At 39.7% G+C, this 23,934-nt stretch overlaps 1 protein-coding gene across 2 annotated transcripts in view; it reads right to left on the reverse strand.

Moving 5' to 3' along the window:
- Positions 1 to 3,155: 3,155 nt before the first annotated feature.
- KIAA0319 (KIAA0319 ortholog) overlaps positions 3,156 to 23,934 on the reverse strand; it is a 31,037-nt gene continuing 10,258 nt past the window's right edge. For both annotated transcript variants that reach the window (XM_054381660.1, XM_054381659.1), the window contains exons 5-20: positions 23,410 to 23,507; positions 22,932 to 23,019; positions 22,340 to 22,432; positions 21,580 to 21,712; positions 19,569 to 19,797; positions 17,647 to 17,770; positions 16,190 to 16,322; positions 15,163 to 15,311; positions 12,392 to 12,543; positions 11,155 to 11,293; positions 9,769 to 9,928; positions 8,388 to 8,530; positions 7,503 to 7,625; positions 6,952 to 7,042; positions 4,133 to 4,224; positions 3,156 to 3,334 (exon numbers count right to left, since the gene is read on the reverse strand). In XM_054381660.1, the coding sequence (XP_054237635.1) occupies positions 3,156 to 3,334; positions 4,133 to 4,224; positions 6,952 to 7,042; positions 7,503 to 7,625; positions 8,388 to 8,530; positions 9,769 to 9,928; positions 11,155 to 11,293; positions 12,392 to 12,543; positions 15,163 to 15,311; positions 16,190 to 16,322; positions 17,647 to 17,770; positions 19,569 to 19,797; positions 21,580 to 21,712; positions 22,340 to 22,432; positions 22,932 to 23,019; positions 23,410 to 23,507 (2,126 nt within the window). The remainder of the gene's footprint in view (positions 3,335 to 4,132; positions 4,225 to 6,951; positions 7,043 to 7,502; positions 7,626 to 8,387; positions 8,531 to 9,768; positions 9,929 to 11,154; positions 11,294 to 12,391; positions 12,544 to 15,162; positions 15,312 to 16,189; positions 16,323 to 17,646; positions 17,771 to 19,568; positions 19,798 to 21,579; positions 21,713 to 22,339; positions 22,433 to 22,931; positions 23,020 to 23,409; positions 23,508 to 23,934) is intronic.

A 23,934-nucleotide genomic window follows, 5' to 3' on the forward strand; every position in this document is an offset into this window, starting at 1 on the left:
AACTGAAGGATGCTGCTGCTATCTGTATGTCCTAAAAGATAAATTCATAGATAAAAGCAGTCTGGATGTAGTATTTGGCAGAAGCACTAATGGCAGTGGGGCAAATACAGAAATTGTAGTTGTTATACAACATTTTGGGTTGTTGATGTTTGTTTGATTGCGGGGTTTTGTGGATTTTTTTTGGTTGGTTGGTTGGGTTTTGTTGTTGGGGTTTTTTATGTAGTGTTTTATTGTGTTGAGGTGGGTTTTTTTGGTTGTTTGGTCACTTTTATGGGGGTTTTGGTTGGTTGGGTTTTGGGGGCTTTTTTTGTTTGGTCAGGTTTTGTTTTGTATTTTTTAAAAAACACCATGTCTCCAAAAGCCTAACTCCTGCTATAACATTTTGGAAATGTGCAGAGAATGGATTAAGCCTAGCATTTTGATTTAAAATGTAAAAAAACCAGTCTTTTGAGTGGGCTTTAAAGTGAACATTGCATTATTATGTTAACACATCTAGAACAGAAATTTAAAGGCATCAAAAGCTGATCTTGCTTTTATTGACCATGATATCTAAAAAATAGTTCTCTCTCTATATATGTGTACACACATACATACACTCAAGAAGTGGAGGGGGTGAGGGGAAGAGAAAGTAAATTTGTTTCAATAAACAGCCTAACCCCCTTATAGACATTTAAAACTCAGCTTCTGAAGAAAGCACATTATACCATTTATACTGCACCTTCCTAGTGAGTATGGGAAAAACATGGAAAACACCTGCATTAGCTCTTTTTAGCTCTTTGCAACTTCTCCCACCACTATGACTTCTGCAGCCACACTCATCTCTCCAGAGAAATGCAGGGCTAGGCACAGGATAAATGCTCCTCTGCACAGCATTAGTAGCCTTAAGGACCATTCCTGGCTGAATTTGAGAGTCAAAGGTATGCAACAACCTTGGACTATTGGGTTCCTTGCAACCTAGATAGCTCTTCCAACCCCATTAACAAGAGAAGAACAGAAACCACAGAGTTCAACCCAACTACTCTGTCATGTCACACTTAGAGTAAAGATAGAGAAAGCCAAAAAACTCTCCATCAAATTACTCCTCATGATGGAGGTGGGCTATATCCCTGCTCCCTGAATCTTCTCATCTGCTTCCCTTAATCTCTATACTGATTCATGTTTCTCTCTTAACAGATTCTCCACCACCAAATTAAAAAGTTACATAAAAAAAACCCAATCCTGGCCAAAAAGCTCCCATGGAAACATTTTTTTCATCATTCCTCCAATTCAGCCAAACACTCCAGCATGTCAGGAAAGGACCCTCAGGAAAGGCTGACAACATGGCCAGACAGAACCACTGACACAGATGCCCCCACAAGTAGGGCTTATGTAAAAAAGTCAGGTCTTCGGTTTCGGATTTTACAAACAGTACTGGGGGCATGGCTTTAAAGCCTAACAAGCGTGCTGTGAAAAATTATCCAGATTGCAAACATCAGAAGTCCAACACACTCACGCTTCCCAAACACCTCAAGGGATCTCTTTAGGCCAACACACCTAGCACTGAATAGCCACAGAGGAAAAAGTAAAACAATCTACTGTTCAAGCTAAACCTTTTTCAGTACCACTTCCCATAACAACAAAGGCTCCTGTTCCACGTGGGTTTATTTTGCCACAAGCATGGCACTACACAAGAGCCTGGTGCATTCTTTATGTGAGCACTGAAGATAACAGATGAAAACTCGTCTCAGCTGAGGGCTCTCTCTTAAAAAGTCCACAGATCCTTAAAAGTGTACTCTAAGCAAAGGGTTATTTGGAATGCTCAAAATGCTTCTGAAAGTGTGTTGCACTAAGTCCTTCCCACCTTTCTGCTATTGTTTCCTGCCTGGTTGTAGTAGCTGACTTTAGAGAACCAAAGTACCTTCATCATTACAGAAGCAACCTGAGACTGGACTTCCCTGCAGGCACCATACTTTCTATGCAAATACAGCAAACATTGCATCCTACAGGACACCAATGCATGATGTCACTTTACAGGTGATTTAAGTTCAAGTGCTAATTGTAAACTTCCTTTGAAAACAAAGACATTTCCATCTGATGAGCATTACCCTAGAAAAGAAGTTCAGAAAGCATAGTCAGAGATAAAGACAGTGCACTAAAGATGCTCTCTCTGTGTTCCAAACCTAAACTGAAAATGAAGAAGGAGCCTGTGGTCACATATTGTTCTCTATAGTTAGAAGGGAATTTATCTATGTCATGGGTTGAGTTGCATCTGCTGATAAGCATTCAATACCATGCTGATGTCATGTCAGGTCCAAAAATGAAAGTGCTGGCTGGAGCAAAATATCATTGTGCTTGAAGTTCAGAGGCTTCCTGTTTCCAGTTTTGGGCTGTTGGTCTTTTCTGCTAGGCTTGGCTGCACGTTTGAGGGGGTGGGGGGAGCCATTTTATTGCCGGCTTCTGCTGCTGCTTCTGCTTTTGCTGTGCTTTTCTGCAAAACAGGCCAAGGTAATTGTGCACCATATCATCTCATTAAACTTCTGTCTCCACTCAGGGGTTTTTTGAGTGTTATTTTTCCCTCCCATCTGCGTGTGAAACCAGGATAATCCATACTGGCTTTCACTGTTTCAGGTCAGCATCATAATCACTGTATTCTCTAAGACAGATACAGGAGCACAGGTGTCATGGGCTAAGCTGAGTATTTTCTGCTGTTATTCAAAACCATGCCACCTTATGCCAGCTTCAAAATGAAAAGTGCTGGCTGGAGCAAAGTATTATGGGTCCTGAAGTTCAGATTGTAATATGAGAAGCTTCCTGTTCCAGTTGCTGCTTTTGGGTTCCAGGACAAAAATGTGTATGCATCTCAGTTATCATCATTAATAGTATAACTGCCATCTGGTTCTGTAGCAGTGATACAGGAAAAAACGTCCTTCCAAGGTTCAGACAAACATTCAGCATGGAAAATGAAATAAATAAGATGTGCTTTTCCTTATTCTTATAAACAGTGACAAGAGGAGTTGGTTGATCATCCTTCTTTCCCCTAACTGTGCCAGAAATTTACCCTTTCATCTGCATTTAGTTGTATTTCAGGATGCTTTCGGTTCTGGAAAAACAGAGTTGGGCCAACATGCTTCAGATGTGTTGGACAAGAGTGTTTTGTACTTTGACCCTCCTTCAGTTTATCTGTCTTTGGAGCTGTAGTTAAAGGAAATTCCATTTCTGATGGATCCGTTCATGAGAGTTTTAGGATTCTCTCTTTCAATCTTTTCTCTGCAGAAGATCGTGTCTTGATCACTGTCAAACTCTGACTCAGAGACCATCAGGCTGGAGTTGTGTTCTGTACTTCTGTGTTTTATACCTGACAATGAAAAAGTAAGTCAAATTCATTAGAAAAGTTTCACTTTTTAGTAACAGCTAACCATCCTCACCTCATAAGTGAAAACACTGTCTGCAATTCAGCATTAACAGTGTGTACCACTGCCACCACTGATATAAAAACTGACCTAAGAGGTTGCTCATAGACTGCTGGGCAGATGCTTTTTTGAATTCCCTACAGGCCCATCAGTTAATGGCTCTGAAATGTGAATATATGCACTTAAATATTAAACAGTTGGATGACCTTAGTACATATATAATGTATTTTTAATAGCTTGAATCTGGAAATTAGTCTGTTCATTCAACTACCTGGCAATGGAAGGTCATGGTTTCAACATAAACGTTATGCCTGTCTTTCTAGGGCAGTAATTTCTCAGGTTGATTTTTATTTCCCTGGATTCCAGTATTTCCTCTGCTAAAAACTGATCTCAGGTGATCAAAGGCTAGCAGCTGAAGTCTACTGATGTACCACTTATGTGCCAGGAGGGAATCACTGTGCAGCCATAAGAACAGCTCCATATTAAAGTGTGTGTAGGGGAGGAGGGTTTACATGGAGAAAGTCTGTGAAACAATTGTACATTTTAAATTAAGATTAACAAACAAGCTTAGAGCAGTGGCTGAGCCCAAGGCCTCTCCCAACAATTTCATTGTCTATGCTTGCCTCTGTCATTCCAAAACTTACATGCCATCTTCTGGGCTTCTCCTGACTGCAGGTGTCAATTCAAAAACATTGAGTGGAAGCTTGGTGAATGGATTCCCAGCTGAAACAGAGAACACTTACCATATTTAGGTCGTAGCTCCATTCTCTCCTGCTCATCTATGTTATCTAGGATAGTATATTTTGTTTTCTTTCTTATCTTTGTCCTCTTCCTGCTAAAAAGAAAGTTACCACAAAGACATTTAGTTCTCATGTACACACAAATCCACTCCCTTTTCGTACTCACAGCTACATACCCCACTATAGAGAACCTCACTGTATTTTCTCACACAACTTAAAAAGAGCTGTTCCAATTTATACCTGTATAAAACAACAGTACAATCTGGATCAGAGGGTATAATTTATTTTTTCTCTGATACAAAGATGAAGAAAGCAAGAAAGACTGACTTGGTTTCCTAGGCCACGGGGATTCATTTTGTTCAATTTCAACACAGTAACTAGAGAAAAGGTAGACACACATTTAATTGTTTCCAAATAAAATTTCTGTGAGAATTGCTTAGTCTGGATTTTGTTTTGGTTTGGGTTTTTTGTTTGTTTTCTTTTATTTTTTAACTGTGAGAATTTAAGTGGTACTTGTCTGTTTTTTGTTTGTTTGTTTTAACTGGGGAATTTCAGTGGTACTTGTCTGGTTATGCTTATAGACAAGACCAGACAAAAATGGAGATTGCCTCCCTCATATATTCCATCTGCAGGGTCAAAGCCTTACTGATCTACAGGCAACCTCCCACTTGTTTTTTCTTCACTAAAATCTTTCCCTACCATCTACTTCCACAATTCTTAAAACAGTATAATTTTTGAGTTGTTTCAGCTATTTGCAGGAATTACTCATCTGCTCATTAATACAGAAGGTAAGTCCCAGAGCTAGAGGAACAGACACAGAACTCTTTGTTGGATTGGATTCAGAAGGAATGAACAAATTATTTCAGTGTAGGAATAAGGACATTCACACATGAAACCAATGGGACCTCATAGAAGTTGATGTCACACCTCAGGCAGTTTTCTGGCCCTCACTCTCATAACTCTGGATAAGAGGTGGGATGGTAGGATGTGCCATTTGTCAAGACAAGGACTGACTCTGGCAATATCCAAAGAAGCACTCCCAACTGAGGTTGCTGAGTTCACAGTGGAGATGCTACCTACTGCTCAGCCAGCATTAGAGCATCAGCCAGCTATTTGGCTTCTCCTCTGCAGTCTTCTAAAACTCTCTAAACTCCAGCCAAATCTTAGACTACTGTGATGGTTTGAAACTGTCTTAATTTTTTCCTTGCAAAGTTCAAAACAGAAAAGTGAAAGATTGTAAATAAGACACTATTGAGTGTAAGAAAGCAAGATACTGATTGTTCTAAACACTTCCATTGGACAGATAGAAATGTTTAAGAACTATTACCCAAAACAAAGTAGGCACTCTGCACATTCTGCGTTCTGCAGTGGGGGCAGTTGCTGGGCTGTCTGGCTGCTGTTTCTTCTTCTCTTCTGGCTGAAGATAACACACACTGACCTTGGCAGCTAAGTTAACAACTTTCTGCTTAACAAACTCTGCTTCTCTGTCCAGGGGGGCCTGGGGGGAAGCTCCTGGGAGAGAGAGAGGCCCCTTTGGGAGGGTCCCCTTGCGGGGAAGCAAAGGGAAATCGGTTGTGCTTTTCTGTTGATTGTATATATTTGTAAATGTTGTGAATTTTGTATATTTGTACATATTCATTGCATTTCATCGTAGATTTTAGACTCTGCTTGTAAATACAGCCTTCATTTGCTTCCAGACTGAGCTAGCCTGGTTATTGTCGGTGGGGGGGGGATTTCAGCTCACACTGACACAACTACAGTGTATCTTCTTACTGTAGTTTCCACAAGGCAAAAGACATCTTTTGCCATTCCATCCTGTGCAGTATTTCCCTCCTCTTTTTCACACACATCTGTATCAGGCCTTACTTGCTGGCAGAGGCCCCAGGCGGCCAAAGGACAGAAGCAGCTGAACTCCTTAAACAATCCCTTTATCAGCAACTGTACACAAACCTGTGAGGCTGCACCCCACACTGTGGCATACAGTTCTACTTCAACCTTTCTACAAACAGTACTTTTCCTTCAACCACAAAAAGGAAATCAGTATCAACTCCCACACATTTCAAACAACATCCTATACATACTGCACAGGCACCCTAGAAAAAGTTGCAAATCCAGAAAAGATTTTGACAGTGTTTTTTTTCTGCTGACACTCAAACAAGCCATCTATTTGCTGGGCTTCTTGAGCAGCAGTAAGAACAGTTGCTCTAATGACAGAACTAGCAGTGGCTTGTCACTTGAAACAATTTCTTATCTGCTCACTAGGAAAGACTGGAGGAAGGTGCAGAGAGGGAAATGGCATACAGTAGCAAGCAAAACTGTTTAAAGAAAGGGAAAGCAAGAAGTCTGCATGACTGAGATCACTGAATACTCCTGGCCTGAGAGCCAGATCCAAACCACATGTCCACCTTCACTGTTAAAGTGAGACACGAGTTTAGGAGCAGCTCCCTTTCCATGGTCTAGAACACTCATACATCAGTGATCTTCAAGGCATATCTCTATTTTCTTAGTATGGAGTACCTGGAGGACTCAATGGAAGACCAAGAAGATCTGCAGCACACCCTCAGTATTTAAGATAAATTATCTCTTAATATGGAGGATAGTCCAAATACCAGTGTTTGTTTTTCAAAATGCAGAATAGAACAGAGCCAGAAACAGATACTCCTTTTTTTCAGTGAAAGTGTGTCTATACAGAAATAGCTACAAGAAGATTGTCTCATATCTGAAAAGAGTTTGGTGGTTTAGTGCTAAGGATTGGACTAAAATGTGGCAGTTGTGTGCAGTTTTTGCATATACCCCTTCAAAAAGAAGCGTAAATCAAGTACCTTTTGCAGCAGTAGATGCAGAACCAGGCAAATCCTACCATGACCACAATCAAAATAAACACAGATACAGTCACATAGAGTATACTCCACTCTGAAAACAGAAACACAACAGTTTTTTGTAAAGTAATAAGAACAGGCCAATTTCTAATACAACTCTATTAAAATAACAAATCCTGAGGATTGGGGAGTGGCAACAGAAACTCAGGGAAACTTAGTTCCTTTGTATTGTCACAAGAATTCCTTAAAGTTCTCAAGCTTCCAGATTGAAAGTGCATGTTTAATTTTCTTCTACTCCAATATATTTTACCACCCCAAGATACAAAAAAATCTATGTGGAAACTGAAAGTCAAAAGGGCATGGTTTACCACCTCAGTTGTCGTTCTTCAACTGAAATAAAACATAGATATTGCTGGGCTGGAAAATAGACAGACTCTTTTAGTCTTCCCTCAGCATCTACGTCTGAAGTAGCCTTGATTCTGACAGTAAATAGTCAATACTTTCACAACATGACAAATTAGTCTTTAAATACATCCCACAACACCCTAACTCACCACAATTACTCTCTCCATCATTTAAATAACGATCAATCAAGTTTTCCATCCATAGCTGGTAGCAAATGCAGCGCTTTGTTATGGGGTCACAGCGTCCATGTCCAGAGCATTTTAAAAGACAGGCTAAGAAAAAAAAAAAAAAAAAACAAACATAGGGTCAGTTATGTAAATGGGCTTGTCCAAAGCCCCTCCCAGCCACCGGTGAAGCAGGACTGGGAGAAAGCAGAGAAGCTGGGATGGAGGGGACCAGGGGGTGAGACATCTCCACCCCCAGAGTCACAGGTCAGTAGACCCCTTTCCTTTAGTGTTACATGTTAAGTAGATTTTCAACTCAGCAGTCTGCTGTCTGTGAATATAAGAACAGATCTTATGCATACAATATTGAAACTGTACACAAGACAAGAACAATTTATTCTAACGAGAAGTACAGAGGCCTATGGTGATAGGATGAGGGGCAATGGCTCAAACTAGAGAAAAGCAGATTTAGATTGGATGTTAGGAACTAGTTCTTTACCATGAAGGTAGTGGAACACTGGAACAAGTTGCCCAGGGAGGTGGTTGAGGCCTCATCCCTGGCAAGGTCAGGCTCAACAGGGCTCTGGGCAACCTGATCTAGTTGAGGGTGCCCTTGCTTACTGCAAAGGGGTTTGGACTAGATGACCTTCAAGAGGCCCCTTCTAACCCAAACCATTCTACAATTCTATGATTGTAACTGGCACCAGGCTACCACAAATGAGTAAGCATTTTAAGTACTGTCCTGAACATCATCTTTCAGAAAGCTACATCCAGATGGCAGATAGAAAGCCTTCAGGCACCGTTTCCAGGTGCTGTGTTAGCCAAATGCCTACAAAGTTCTAAGACAATCGAGCAGGATCCAAAACATACCAGCAGTGTCAACCCGCAGGACTTTATAAAGCAGGAAGTCAGCCTTCTCTTTCAGAAGCTGCACATGCAGAGTTTGTGAGACGTCTGATGCCTTGATCACCTTGGAAGAATGCCCGTTTTGCACGTAGAACACAACCGCGGTGCTGCAGGAAGAACAGTTATGGTCACAGCTGCTCTCAAAGATCACTTTTGTCAGGCATTCACAGTTTACTTGTTTCTGGAAAGCAAGTGTCACCACTGGTAAGAGTAGGGAACTCTGTCCGTGGATCAGTTAACTCTATTTAGATGCCATGGACAGGAGCAGAAGTAGTTCTCTAGTTTCTCAGTTTCACAGAAGAAAGGTGAGAACAACAGCAAATGTTTTCCCCTCGTCTTCCTGAATCTTGCTTTAAGCAAAATACATACATTTGCTTTCCCCACTCTTGTCTAGAACCTGCCACAAAGCACTCTGAAGCAGTTTGAGTAACCTTAGGAAACTGCATTTAGGAGGAGGTAAAACTCAGAAGCAAGGGAGAAAGAATTTCATGTGGGAGCTCTCCTCCCCTTGCCTCTTTTTAAGCTGGGTGGTTTTGATCTTACCCTGTATCAGACATTTCAGGTAAAACCTTCATCTGAAAAGCAGCAATTGAGAGACGTGACAAAAAGAAATTATAGCTATAACTACTAGATTTTCAAAATTTTAAGATGTTCTCCAAGACCTAAACAGACACCAATATGGGGTTTTAATTACCCAATTGTTAATAATAGTTTTATCAATCATGCTGGGAAGTTTCACTCAGTATATACAGCCATCTCTAGCCCTCTACACCAAGTAGAGCAGATATTTCTACTTTAGAGTAAGATACCACACTTAGGACTATCCACTGTGTTTTCTCTGGGAAAAAAAAAAAGGGTTTTTGTCACCAGTTACCTGGGGAAAATGTTTATAAAAATGCTTGGAGTATCAAAAAACTTAGAGACAAAGTAGGACAGGAATATGAAAGGTCTGATCAGATACAGCTGGAACCTTATTTTAAATTACAATATTAGCTGCACTGTGAGAAAGTGTCTGTCTCCATCCAGCATTTGGGAAAAATAATGGCACTGTACAGAACAAAAACACTGAAATACATGCATGCACTTTCTTTAAAGGAATAAATTAAAAAAATATAGATTTTTAATTATTATTTTTAAACAAAAGATTGCAGTTCTAAGCCTCCACAGATCTTAGTTCATTTATATTTTTTACCACAGCATAAGAAATTAATCTTTTAAAGCATATGCTGCTGCAAACTCTAGGATTTTTTATTACCTTAGAGGAGATTATTTTGCTATTAATTATGAGCTGTGAAGAGCCAATGGAAATCACAAATCTTCCTAGCACAGCAACATATCTTTGTACCTTATATCTGAATATGCTTGTATCTTCTGAACTTTGATATCTGAATCCAAAACGTTCAGCAATACAGCCAGCTGTCTCACCAGGGTGTCCTTCTGCTGTTCGCTCAGCTGTCCCACTCCAACTTGCAGGATCAGCTCCACCAGACCACTCCTTTTGGGATCTGACAGAAGAAGAAGATGCCATTCTTTCAAAGCCTGGCAAATATTTCGGTATCAACTGAAGACAACACGCAGTACTCCAAAGTATTAATTAATACTCTATTTTCCTGCATATGGCCCATATCCTTAAAATGCAACCTTTTTTTGTTCCCAGAACAGTACTTGGCCTACATTTTCATATTCCCTCTGAAACAATCCTGATGGGTCCCAAGACAGCAGTGCATCTTATCAGTTCAAAGAGAGATCTCCAGTGTGTACTTCATTTCAGCATTAATACATTTCTGTGAAGAATATCAACTTCTGTTCCCCTAAATGCTGCCATTTTAAGATCAGAGGTAAGCACTAGGTGAGTCTAATTCTGAGATTCCCTGATAGTTATCTACTACGGGCTACCACCCAGGAAAAAGCAGGCAGGGTTGGACTCAGCAGGACTGTGTGGGTGAGTCATAATGAGGATGCTCAATTTGAGAAATAACAAATACATTTACCTTCACAAAGTGAGGTAAATACTACTTGAGCTTCTAGAGTGCCTTGCAAACAAAACAAGCTTCACAGACATCCAATGAGAATCCTGAGCCAGTTATTGTGACTACATTCAACAATGGAGTGAGGAACAGAAATAAAAACATTGCCCTTCAGCCAGACAAACAAGAAATCTCTGACAGACGTAAAACTTCAGATTAATTTCCTGAAACCTCAACTTATGCTTCCATCACAGTCATTTATCCTGCATCTGAAAAACAAGTCCATGTACAAGTACAGGAAACCATATACGAAAAGACAAATTCAAAACCTCTGAAATTCTTTGAGCTTTGTTTTTGTCCTTTAGGATGAAAGAAGGAAAACAAGCGTAAACCCCATACTTTCAAACATCAAACATTCTCTTTCAATTGGCCAAACAGATTAACTGCCAGCAAAATGAAACAAAAACCTACACTGAATGAAGAGCAACAAAAAACTAATTAAAATATTAACTAGGAAGTTACATTTTTTTTTAATTTATGCTTTCAGTAAAGCAATGGTGTAATTGGGAGTTAAGAATTCTGACATACTATCTTCTAACACACTCAGGCCTATTGAGAGAACAAGAGGGTATGGAGAGAGAGGTCTGTGCTGTTTGCTTTGTGCTTTAGCTTAAGAGAATCCTGTCACCATAGAAATAAAGAAATGAAAAGGAGAACAAAGATGAGGTATTCACAACGTATCGATGACCTTTTAATTGCCATACCAGGCCGCACTTCAACTGTGGCTGAATCAATATCTGAGTCTCCTTTAGCATCAGTCACTTTCAAGTGAAAAGTATAGGTTCCTTCCACCAGATTAGTTAGCTGCAGTACTGCCTCATGGTCTGAGCCATGGATCACATCCTGGGGAAAAAAAAAAAAAAAGAAAAAAAAAAACAAAGAAAGGTACTGTGATAAGTATACCCTCAGAAAATGCTGCAGGTGTGACTATCAAGTCAGGTATCTGGTATGACGGTATGAGATCTTGCTTTGGCCTTTGTGACAACTGTAACCTACCCACAGTTTATAGCGGAGTAATATAGAGGATGTCTGCACACTGTGGGTATTTTCACTAAAAAAGAGCTCCAGACAGCACAGCTGCCATTCTCAAGTACTCGTCTGCCTGAAAATCTGAGACAGTTACTTCATTATTCCTCAATTTTACTCATTATCTTTAGCTGTGCTTTAACTCCCAAATTATTTTCTTTCCTTGAAGTTCATGTATTTTCAACTACCATCTCTTCCAGCTATATTTAAACTAAACCTCTTCAATTGTTCTTATATCCTCAACTGAACTTCTTCTAGAAGCTTTGCTAGTATTTCACTTTCTCTGCTCCCAGTTCTTGCTGATTTGCCATTATCTTTCTGACTGCAAAGAGCTGTTCACAACATTTTGTGCAGATAGGCAAAAGAAATTATCAGAGCTTTAGTCTATTGTCATACTTCAATTTATCATGAGATACTTCTGTCCCCACTTGGAGAGCAGATTCCACTGCCCTAGTGACTGTGGTCTCTCAGGCAAGATTCATCTAGTGCCAAACACCATTTTTAACTTAAACCGCAAATGTGTTATCTGGTACCAGACATGAATCCTTGGTCTTTATTGATACTTGTTCTCTCAGACCCTTGCTCCTTTGGAATATCTGGATTTCACAAAGCTTTTCTCTCAAACAGATTATATAATATATAATACTCTTTAAGAGATACAACATTATTCTTTTCTCTCAAGTCTTTCTCAGCTAAGTCCATGCTGCTGCAGACCTTACTTAACTACCATATTCTATAGCTGTGCTAAAAATACAACATGCCCCTTGAACCAAAGCATTAGAGAGTGCAGGGGAGACAAATCAGAAACAGACACCATGCCTCACAGCATGAGTTTTACCTGCTTGCCCTGCTGCAGTGATGTGACATGCATAACAAGAGCCAAACATGACTCATTACAACCTTCAAGAAACTTACCCCAGCTGCTGGGCTTTGACCATCCCGAATCCACAAATACGACACAATCCCCTGGTCATCAGCAGACCTTGAGCCATCCAAGGTAACAGAGTTATTTGGAAGCACTAGAACATGCTTCCCACCAGCATGCGCTCGTGGTGGCCTGTTGTTTTCTAGCCATAAAAACAGTGAAGGAGAAGGATTTGCTTTCAAAACATGCAAAATGTGGCATGCCATTGCCAATTCACCCAGTCACGCTGCAATTGTTTATCTGATGATTACAGGCAGTGACAACAGAATCTCATGACAAAGGCACAGGGAAGGGATAAGTGGGTATACAGAATTTGCCTCCAGGACTATTACAATCTGACAAAAGCAGAGCTGCACCATGAGGAGAATACCAGTCAGAGGTGCCATCCAAAAAGTTCTTTTCCAAAAAAGCATTGTGGGGTACTGTATTTGCAGTCTCACAATAGCATGAGTGTCAGATCTTCTTGGTCAAGCCAAAACATTTTCTGCCTTAGAAACACAGCCCAGCATGTGATTAACTTGCTGGGCTCTTTTTGTCTTGAGAATCACTTAAGAGAAGCTTGTGTAAGGTCTTGTATTTTCACAATGCCTCTATTTAGGCAAAATACAATCAGGAAAGTTAGAGTAAACTCAGTTCCCAAATGCTTTTTGCTTTCCACTAGCAGTGCAATTAAGACATGCATTGGGAGTACAGACAAAAACGACCAAAACCCATGAACACATTCTCTTTCCGGAGAGAAATGTGTGTCCAGAGATGCATCTTGGCCAAGCTGTTGTCATAGGTTTCTAACCAAACACTTAACAAACTCTGGAACAGTCCAACCAATGATGTACATGGGTAAAACTGACCCTAGCTGCTTCTTCAAGATTCATTTGTTCCACACTGATAAGAAATGAAAAAGAAAAAAGGCCACACTGTTTTTAAGAAATTCAACATCTAAGACTTTAATGCATTTCTACTATCATTTCATAAATGGTATAGGTACCACACGTGCAGAGCCAGAGTGCATTGCTCCCCTCAAAAAACAAGGTATATAACAGAAAGCCAAACTGTGGACCAAACAAGATTTGAACTGTATTATGTCACCTTTTTTAAAAGGAGGCAAAGTCCCAGGGAGATTGCTAAAATCATTCCCTAAGGAACAACATGAGGCAAAAGATGGTTGAATTATCACTACCTGCAAACTTGAGGATGCGATGTTGTTGTGGGTCAAGGCCTGCCAGGGGCATGGGGAACCTGACTCTCTAGGTGGGCAGGGAAATTGGACCCAGGTAGGTGGGAAACCTGGCCCCAAGGGAGGAGTCCCCAGGTCATGTTTATTCCATTCCCATTTCCTCTTTGGACTCTACATAAAGGAGAGCAACTTCCTGCTTTGCTCTCTTGCCTTCACCTCCCTGCTCCTGCTGTTGCTGACCATACGGCCAGGCCTACTCCACATGGTCCAGGCCTGCTACCTCGTGTGGGGGCCTGCATCCAAAGAGAATCCATTGCCATCCAGAGAATCCTTTGACATCCAGTCTGGTTCTGTGTATATACATATATATATATATACACACACACCCCTCTGCATATATTTCTTTCCCTAATACCCTTGTACATTCCTTTCCCTTAAATACCTTTTATTTTTTTATTAAAATTACTTTTTTTAACTTCCAAGTCCGTGCATGTCTGTTCTTTTGTGGTTTACCCCTTTGTTTCTCCTGCCTAACTTTTTTTCCCTGTGGGGGGAAAGGGGAGAGGGGCGCAACCTCCATCTGCCCCATTGGGGTTTTGGCTCCAGAAAAACCCAAATGGCAAAAAATGTAAGTCAAACCTACAAAATCTGTCAGGAGGATCTAACCATACCTCTGTCAGAAGAGCAACTAAATTGACAACAGGTCTAGAGAACAGGTCTTACGAAGAGTGGCTAAGGGAACTGAGGTTGTTTTGGCCTGAAGAAAGGAAGCTCCATACAACTCCCTGAAAGGAGCTTATAGCAATGTGGGAGTCAGTCTCTTCTCACAAGTAACGAATGATAGGATGAGAGGAAATGGCCTCCAGTTGAGACAGGGAAGGTTTAGACTGGATATTTGGAAAAATTTCTTCACTGAAAGGGTTGTCAAACATTAGAAAAGCCTGCCTAGGGAAGCAGCAAAGTTGCCATCCTTGAAGGTACATGTGGTGCTTAGGGACATGGTTTAGTGCAAAACTTGGCAGTGCTGTTAATGGTTGGGACTTGATCTTAAAGGTCTTTCCCAACATAAATGATTCTATGATCTCACATAATACATATTATTATCCTAAAGCGTTCTCTAAAGCATGCATGCTGGGGGGACAAAAAAGAAAACCAAAAAACCCACCAGGGCAACTGTTGATTAAAAAAAAAATTAAAATAAATACAGGACTTTCAGTGTTAATTTTTTAAGTAGAAATTGGTATACTCTAAGACTGCGTTTCTTGGATGCTACTTAAAACTTGCAGTATTCAAAACTTCACTTTGTGAACAAAACATCTACCTCTTAATGAAGGAGATAAATCATGGTCATTTTTATTACAACTAACTCTGCATATATTTAACTTCATACAAGCTCGCAGTAAGCAAAATTAATTCTACTAGTCATTCATGATACTACTTTAGAATAAACAGCAGTAACTTCTTCAACGTCCTTGAAATATGACTACAGATACATTATCCCTTTCTGTTCATTTTTTTTTACATTGTCAGTAACTGAATTAACTGGTAAGTTGCCTACCATGTCTAAGAAGCAGCAATTAGGCTTACCTTCCTTCACAGTAATCGATAGCACAGATGCACTACTTAAGCCCTGCTGGTCTTTCACAGTCAATCTGAAGCGGTAAGTGCCAACCTGGAGACCAGTCACAGTTGCTATTGCTTTGTCGCCATTTTCCATCTGCACAGAGCTTGGTCCACTGAAACAAAACGTCTTAGAAAAACAATCCTGCACAGCCAGACAAATTCTTCTTCCAGCAGCATTGCTCATGCCATTTGCTTTAACGTGTATTTTAGTTCTACATGCTGTTCACTACTACAATCACTGATGGTTAAAGAACTATAAGATATGAATTTAGTTTACATAATTCATAAATCAAATTTTTCAAGACATTCAGAGCACTCAAGGATCACACATCCAGTTATTAGTATAAGCAAAAATGCACCCCACATGTTTAACCTCTTGGTTGTACTATTTCATGGGAGCATGCACACACAGTTGCTCTTTGAGCAACTCACAACATGTACAATCTCTTCCTGTACCATAGATATGACAGTTTCATGAGCTAATACCTTGTCCTTCTATTAAGTACCAGTTTGCTTTGCACACAAACATACAAACTTTTGTAAAACATTTTCAATCACCATTCAAGTGTGCTTTAGTCATCTTGAAAGCTCAGGATGAACTTTTCTCAATTTGCTTTATAATTTAATGAACAAGTGACTGAGAAAGCCCAGTTCTAAGCACTGATGGAAAAAACCTGTACACTACAGGAGAGCACCCATGCCTGTCACTTGCTTTGTAACAGGAGACATGGAAGTTCAAGTAATCTTCTCTTCCTTTCTAACAGTAGGACTCAAAATGACACATTGCAAAACACAGGCAGAGATTGCCTAATCTTTCCAAGTTGAACTTAAAAACTCCTGTCTCATCCTATTACCACCTGAACTAGAAAATCATAAATGAAGTTCTCAAACAGTGAGAATACCAACACCATTGCATAAGAGGCTCTTGGAACCCAAATCAGCTTTCTCTTTGTTCTCCATTTTACTGAAGATTAGTAAAATCTCTAGATACCTGACATTTTCCCAACAATAGAACACAATGCCTTGGTCATCTTGGCTTTTGCTTCCATCCAGGATAGTACTTTCTACCGGGAAGATCAATTCCTTGTCAGGCCCAGTCACTGCTACTGGAGGACTGTTATTTTCTGCAAAAAATAATATTTAACACGACATTTGCTAGGCAGTCACTGGCAAAGACTGCCAATCAGAGGGAAGATTTAACACAAAATACTGCATTTCAGATTCGACATGTTTACTCAAATGTGCAGAAGCCAGCAGAAAATAGTAGGAGGGAGAGACAAGCTCTGCCATAAGCCAAGTATCACAGCAAGTACTTCCCTTTTTCACAGTTGCACCTGAAGGCACAGTCATGCTCCAAAAAATTTGCAACACATTCAATGCATTGTATAAAATGTTTTGTAACAAGAGGGGTTTCCACTACTGCATACCTTTCAAAACCACTCACAAGAATATGGCTCTTTGTCCATGAAGAAGGTAGTGGCCCAGGTTTTTTGCTTCTCAAGGTCAGCACAATGCCACTAAGTTAATGCAAATTTAGAGCCTTTGAGGATTTAGTGCAGAAACATATAAAACTATTACTTTATTTTCAATATCTGCTTTTGTGGCATGGTAAAACTGGCAATGCTATCATTTTCTTGGGTATTTATTTACCCTTTAGACCTGACTTCAGCAATAGCATATTATAATATGCAAAAGCATATTAAAAGGCATCACACTACATGCGGTAATTCAGTTCATGTTCTTGACTTCCACAGTAAATGCCCACTGTAAAGTTTGCCCAGAAGAGGTCATCTACAAAAAGATATGTAATAAGCAAAAACAGGAAGATAAAACATTGCCATGTGGTGGAAAGTGAGACTTTCAGAGAGGCAGAAAAAGACAGTTGGGATGTAATAGGCAAGCACACTACAAAATAAACAAAAAAAGGTAGACATAAAAATACAATCTCATGACACCTGGACTTGCTCACTCAGCTCCCACACCCATACAAATGTCTGAAAGATACAGCTTTTCAAAATCCCTGCTCAACACTTTTCCCTAGAAAGTGCAAAGCAGTTTTAGTGAGAATTTAAACCACACAAGAACTCTCAAAGAACTGCAAAACAGTAACAGAACTGAGAAAGCACTGATTGATGCTCCGAAGAGTTTTCCAAAATAGATTTTGAAGGATATCAAACTCAAGAACTGCATTTTAGTTTTGAGAAGCACACTCAAACATATCTCTCTGAAGGCTGTCTACATAATCAGGACAGTGTGAGCCCTCAGGTGACCACCTGGACTTTCTACAATTCTACAGTTGTTTTAACTGTTTCCTTTGACAGAAGATGGAGGTGAAAGAGTCTCTAATGCAGGGATGCCAGACATTCAGACTGAGGCATTCAAGGACAGTGCTAAGGCATCAGGCTGCCCCACCCTCGAGGTACCCAGACATGCCTGTCACCGACTTACCAGGCTGTACGATCAGTGTGACCTCAGCTGTGGAGCGCTGCCTTGCAGAGTCTGTGACAGTCAGCTGAAAGGTATAATCTCCTTCCTGCATTGCAGATAACTGGAGGTATGGCGTCCGCACTCCCTACATGGCATTTATAAACACAGAGCACAAGATAAACAAAACCACTCACGGATTATGAAAGGTCTTATAGAGCAAATGTGGAGAAAAAAATAAAATCTGTTTTAATTCATAAATACAGTACACTGAGCAAGTTCAAGCACTTTGCAGACAAAGAGGAGACTTAAAATTTGATGCACAGACAGATGTCATATATTCATTATTGCAACTCTCCCTACCAATCCAAAAAATATATGTAGACAATAAACCTTAATTTCCTATGTTAGTGTAATTGCTGCATTGTTTCTGAACACAAAAATAATGAAATGCATAGGACATTAAATTTCTTAATCAGAAAATTAAACACTGATGGAAATTACTACAGTTTATTCCATTTCCTTAGAGATATTTTAAAAACAAACTTCATGACATTCTTTAACTTTTATAAAAATTGTTAAACACTAAACTAAGCTTGACTTGATCCCAGACAGATGGCCTGATGGAAAAAACATATTAAACAAGGCAACTCTGTCCTTAGTCCAGCATTATCAGTTGATACCTATATAAGCTCGTAAGTGACTGGGCCCAGCCTTTTCCCAATAAAATGAGTATTTGTATCATCGCAAAGATGAGGAATAATAAATTGCAACAAATTAGGTTGGGTTTTTTTAATTTTTTTTAATAAAGATGATGATGAGAACTAAGGAGTTTGATAAATTATTTACTAACCAACAAGGTACTTGTTGCATTGCCCTCTAACCATGGATACCACATAACACACCTGAGATCAGAATCCTCAGCTTCAGGGACATGAGGAAGATTACTAGACTTTTGAAAAGAAACTCTTAAGCATTCTTGCATTTCCACATTAAATACTCAAGAATCCATTAGAAACTCAAGCAGTTGTTCCCTCCATTCAGGAAGGTTGCATGAATGCTTTTGGAAAGTGCTTTGTCTTGGTAAACAAACAGAAATAAGCCATTATGCTCTAAACCCTTCAATAGTTTTGTAAGTCTCTACAACATATGCTTGCATGAGTATATTACTACTTCCCTGAACAGAAAGCGATCTTCTACAGCTCTGAAAGTCTAAAGCCTTTGCAATATAGCAGAAATCAGGTTTCTTATAAAAGATAGCTTCTAAGTTTCAGCTGGCTTCATTACTTTAATTACCTCAACTGCCCACAGAGCTACAAGAATCTCTAAATGAACGCAAAGTGCGATGAATTTCTTTTAGATTTTCTCAGCTATAAAAAACAAGCAAAACCAAACCAAAACAAAAACCCACAGCCATGAAAATGAGAAAATAAATTCAGTTAGCCTCCATAGGAAAGCTGTGTTTTAATGAGCACAGTGATTTCACCAAAGTATGGTTGTGTAACACTTGCAAAAGTCCTGTCATCTTTTAAATCAAAAAACTAAGTTTCTGTTTGAGTCCTACCTTCTGTGAGAGAATGTGTTACAGGAAAATCCTGACTACCCCTACATACTCCCAAAAAGCATTCAGCACATCCAGCATGTCAGAAAACCTGCATAGCAGGCTCTACAATACAAAGACAGACATTGTAAACTCCAAGTCTTTCCAGTCTACCAGGAAGCAAACAACAGCACAAATCAGAAATGGCCACAAGAAACAAAAAAAACATGATGAGAAGAAATTCAAAGTGGCATCTAAAATAAGAGCTGAATACATCAGAGAGGAACAAAAAACCCGAAACCCACTAACAAGAAAGAGTAACACTAGTTACTTTGGTGTATGTTAGCTCATGTTAGAGGCAAAATCAAAGAGCTTTCCAATCCTACGGAAGGAGAAAAGGACATACCTGCATTGCTACAACCTTGCCTTTGCTTTTAGGACTGAGTGACCACTCATAGCTGACGATTTCATGGTCATCACTACTCTGGTTTCCGTTCAGTGTGATGAAGTTCTGGGGCAAGGTGACTGCCTGATTAGGTCCTGCATTAGCAATAGGTGGGTAATCCACTGGTTTGTTGACAGTCAGAGATGCAATGGTGGAATTGGCTGCTCCATCCGAATCAATCACTGTGAGTCTTCAACAGGAAAAAGAATACTGGAAATCCGTTAAGACAAACTTCTTCCAAGTCCTAAATTCAAAGGTTAAATTTTCTGGCATTTCTGAAAACAGCACCTAAAACAGCACCACTGACTAGATTATTTGAGTTTTTTTTCCTCAGAGATACATATCCCTCAACTAAGGCAGGAAACATATAAGAAGGGCCTAGCTATTCTGGATCACAGATAAAACTCTTTTCCTGCAGTCAATGGCAACTTCAGTAATTTCAAACAGATTGCACTGCAAATTCTTTAAAAAAGTTACTCAGTACAAAACCAGGGATTTCATTCATCAGTCAGAGTGGAACAGTCACTGTTAACATCTACATCCAAAACTACCCCAGATGCCCAGAAGCTCTGCTTATAGCACAGCCACAGTTCCCAACTTCTTTGTGGCACACTATTACTAATTATAAATGCAGCTGAATTATCAGCGCAGATTTTTGAAGATGTCGAGTTACAAACCCCAAAATGTACAAGGTTAAACAAAATCCAAACCACTACTGCCTCTCAGAAACACAATGCCAAATTGTCTTAAAACGAGATGGCTGCAGACACTGGAAAATGATGAAAGCCTGTCCTCCACAACGCACTAACTGATGACATTTCAAATTCACCTCTTGTGAAAACTGCATGTGAACTGTACCTGTTCACGTGGAAGGGAACTAGTATTGAAGCCTTCCCTGAGTGGGAAGCCTTCCCTAGAACAAAACCAGTGCTCTCAATTTTGTCATTAGGGAACACATACTCTTTTTGCAATGGATGCACATTCATGCAAGAAATCACATCAGGAGAATTGAATTTTGTTGACCAGCTAATTTTCTCTAATCTTGACCACACTGCTCTATTGTTCAAGGAGCTCAGCCTCCCCCAAAGGTGCACAGGTATAGCAAGAGATTTCTTAATTCCTTAAAGTTTGGAACACACTTAAAGCAGTGCTCGTAAGCAAGCTCTGCCTTTTTTAATATAGAAAAAAAAAATCCTACGCTCATTTCCAGTACACAGAATGAAAACTGAAACTATGCAATTTTTGGTGAAGCACCACATTTAATGTACACTGCCTTCAACATTCTGCTAATGCTACACTGATACATAATATATTGACTGGTAGGCTGTTACTCACTGTTAGCCAAATAACCCAGCCCACTTCTGTGCAGACTAGGCTCTACATTCAAAGGTTCAGAAAATTATCTCTGATTTTAATTAAAACTCAGAACTACAAACATTGATTCTTCCAATCATCTGGACAAAATCCAGCCTCAGCAATGCATAAATATGGCAAAATGGCAGCAAGGCAAAAGATCATGTGAAGAACAGAACGACTCAGTAACATCAGCACACAACAATGTCTTGCAAAGAGCAGTCTCCCAATACTGTTCTGTCTGCCACCACTCTAAAGGGGGTGACTTTCACAGCCTGACTGCAGGACTCTTGCCAGCTTCAATGCGGAAAAAATAATAAAAAATAAAAGTTCTGTCACAGCTATTGCTGGGAATGGGAGGCATTTAATTACTGCTATCTTGTTTTGTATATATTTGTGCTGTAAAACATCACTACACCATATCACAGAATCAGTGCAACCATTTATTAATAAAATAGCTCCATATGTCTCTCCACTGTGCAAAATGAAGAGTAACAGCAGGTGAGACAAAAAGTGGTTTTTTGTTTGAGGAGGTACATGTGAGCATGAAGAGAAAGAAGCATTTAGCTGACATCACAGAAAAAGTTAAAACCCCAAAGGAAAGCATCTGTGCAGGTACCTGAAAGTATAGTTTCCAGGAACAAGGTTAGACAAGTGCAAGACAGCTGTGTCAGCAGATGCCTTCTGCTCCCTCAAAGGACCTTTAATTTCCTCCCAGTGGTAGCTCAGTATCTTCATATCATCTATACTTTCTACATTCAGTAAAGAAAAACACGTTAGTTTCTTGTAGCAATTTCTGGAATTAATACTACTGAAGTCTTTCATGCACTAATGCCTAACTGGTTTCAATTATCTTTTCAAGCATATTCAAACACAATTCATGCACCACAGCTCTTAAACCACAGATTCCAACTTACGTTTGGTAGGGTTTACTTAGACAAAAAAAATTTCTTCACATGCACACAAATAGAAACCAATATCCATCTCTGCACATTCCAGCTTGTGCATTCTCAGTAATTATAAATGTAATTATGACATCTCATCATATTTATGTGACAGCTCTCTAACATGGCCTAAGCTCTTCTGACACCAGAGGTCTTTTGGAAAGGAGAAGAAGACGTTTTAAGAGTAGAAGCTGTTTGGATGCAGCAGCCTCTAACACACTGCATCTCAACCCCCAAAGTAGAAGGCTACACTTTACCACCTTATTTAAATCTAAATGAATTATAACTGGACTCAAATCCCCCCAAATAAATCATGATTCAGGGAACTTCTAAGTAGAATGATAAGAAATTTTACTTGTAATTGGCAAACAACAATGACATTGCAACTGTGTACTAAAAATACAGGATATAAACACAGGATGGTTCAGTACATACGACTGCCATCAATGAAGGTAGAAGTTGTAGGCAAAGAAATCTCTTGTACTTTGGGTGAAGCAACAGCAACAGGCGGCTGGTTAACCCTGACTGCTATGAGAAAGACAGGAGACAGGAAAAAAAAATATTGTGAAACCCCAGGCGAAATGAATCCGAGCACTCTACAGATCAACATCCTCAGTGATTTAAATCTGTGATTGACTTTGCAGCATCTGCTGTCCTCCTTGGACAAGGGAGAGAAAAGGCTACTGATGAGCAGTGCACTGATGCCATCAGTCTCCCACTACAGTCACTTCTAACTGGTCTAATTTAGATCAGATGTGTGCACTGTAACTTACAGGTAGAGCCAGTTCCACACCTAATTGTTGTTCCTAGTGGAGAAGGGGAACATGAAAGGTCACAAGGCCTTGCCTGAGGACGTACAACATCCTAGAGCACCTAACACTGTGACCTCCTTATAATGTTTTATAGACACCAAGATAGGAAACATCTCTACATGACTGAATGTCCTTGACAAACAGTAACAGACTATTAGATAAGCAACTACTTGAATTAAAGAAAGGAATTTCAGTATTTTGGCCAACTAATTTACCTGGTTTGACTGTGACATTTACAAAACCTTCACCAAAGGCATTTTCACCAGAAACTGTCACTTTGAAGGCATAAAGTCCCACTGATAACTGAGACAGACACACACAAAAAGAAAATTGGGTTACATGACAAGTTATACAAAAGCAGTATGCCTACATCTGCCAATCACACTATAAATAGAGAAAAAGATGGGTATCTTAAACAAAGAACTCCTTTTATGAATACATACACAAAAGCCCAGTAATCACTGCCCAGAAGTGAGGAATACAAAGCAAATGCTGAGGAATTTTCACTCTGTCTTAGAAAATTATTATATTACCTAAAAAAGACACTTCTAATCTAGCAAATATTTAATGATACATGCAAGAGAAGAGACTCAGACATTCAGACTCTTTGAATCAGTGTGCTCGTCCCCACAGGTTAGAATCCTGTGAAAGGACCATGGAAATGCAATGAGCCTGAGCTTACAGCTCACTTACATGAGAGAGCTTCAAGGTCTGGCTGTGCCTGTGTTCCATTTCACCACCATAGTCAGCAGGGTGACTGATTAAGCTCCATTCATAAGCGTAGGTTGTTTCTAAGAGCAGTAACACAGCGTAAGAGTAATCAGCTTTGCCTTCAAGATAAGCCCAGGAAACAAATAAATCAAGTTCAACATTTGTCAGATAAAATACCACAGCAGGAAATCATGACTGCTACTGTTTAAGCCTGCAAAATGAAGCATTATGAATATAAATTGAACTTTCACAGTGTGTTGCAACTTGGTAAAGCAGCAAGGATGTCGTGGGCTTTACAAACCATAAACTTCTTCACAAAAAACAGATTCACATGAAGTGGATGTGTTTTGCATAGCAACCTATGAAATATGTATTCTTTGCTGCTGTAGTTCAGATGCCGGTAGTTTTAAGGTAAATGCTGCATTCAAGACCTACTTTTCCCACTTGAAGAAAGCCTACAGAAACTATATGGTTTCTATTGAACCATCTGGCTAGTAAGTTCAGGTT

Source organism: Indicator indicator, chromosome 6 (assembly GCF_027791375.1).
Source record: "Indicator indicator isolate 239-I01 chromosome 6, UM_Iind_1.1, whole genome shotgun sequence".
In the NCBI taxonomy this organism is placed as follows: domain Eukaryota; kingdom Metazoa; phylum Chordata; class Aves; order Piciformes; family Indicatoridae; genus Indicator; species Indicator indicator.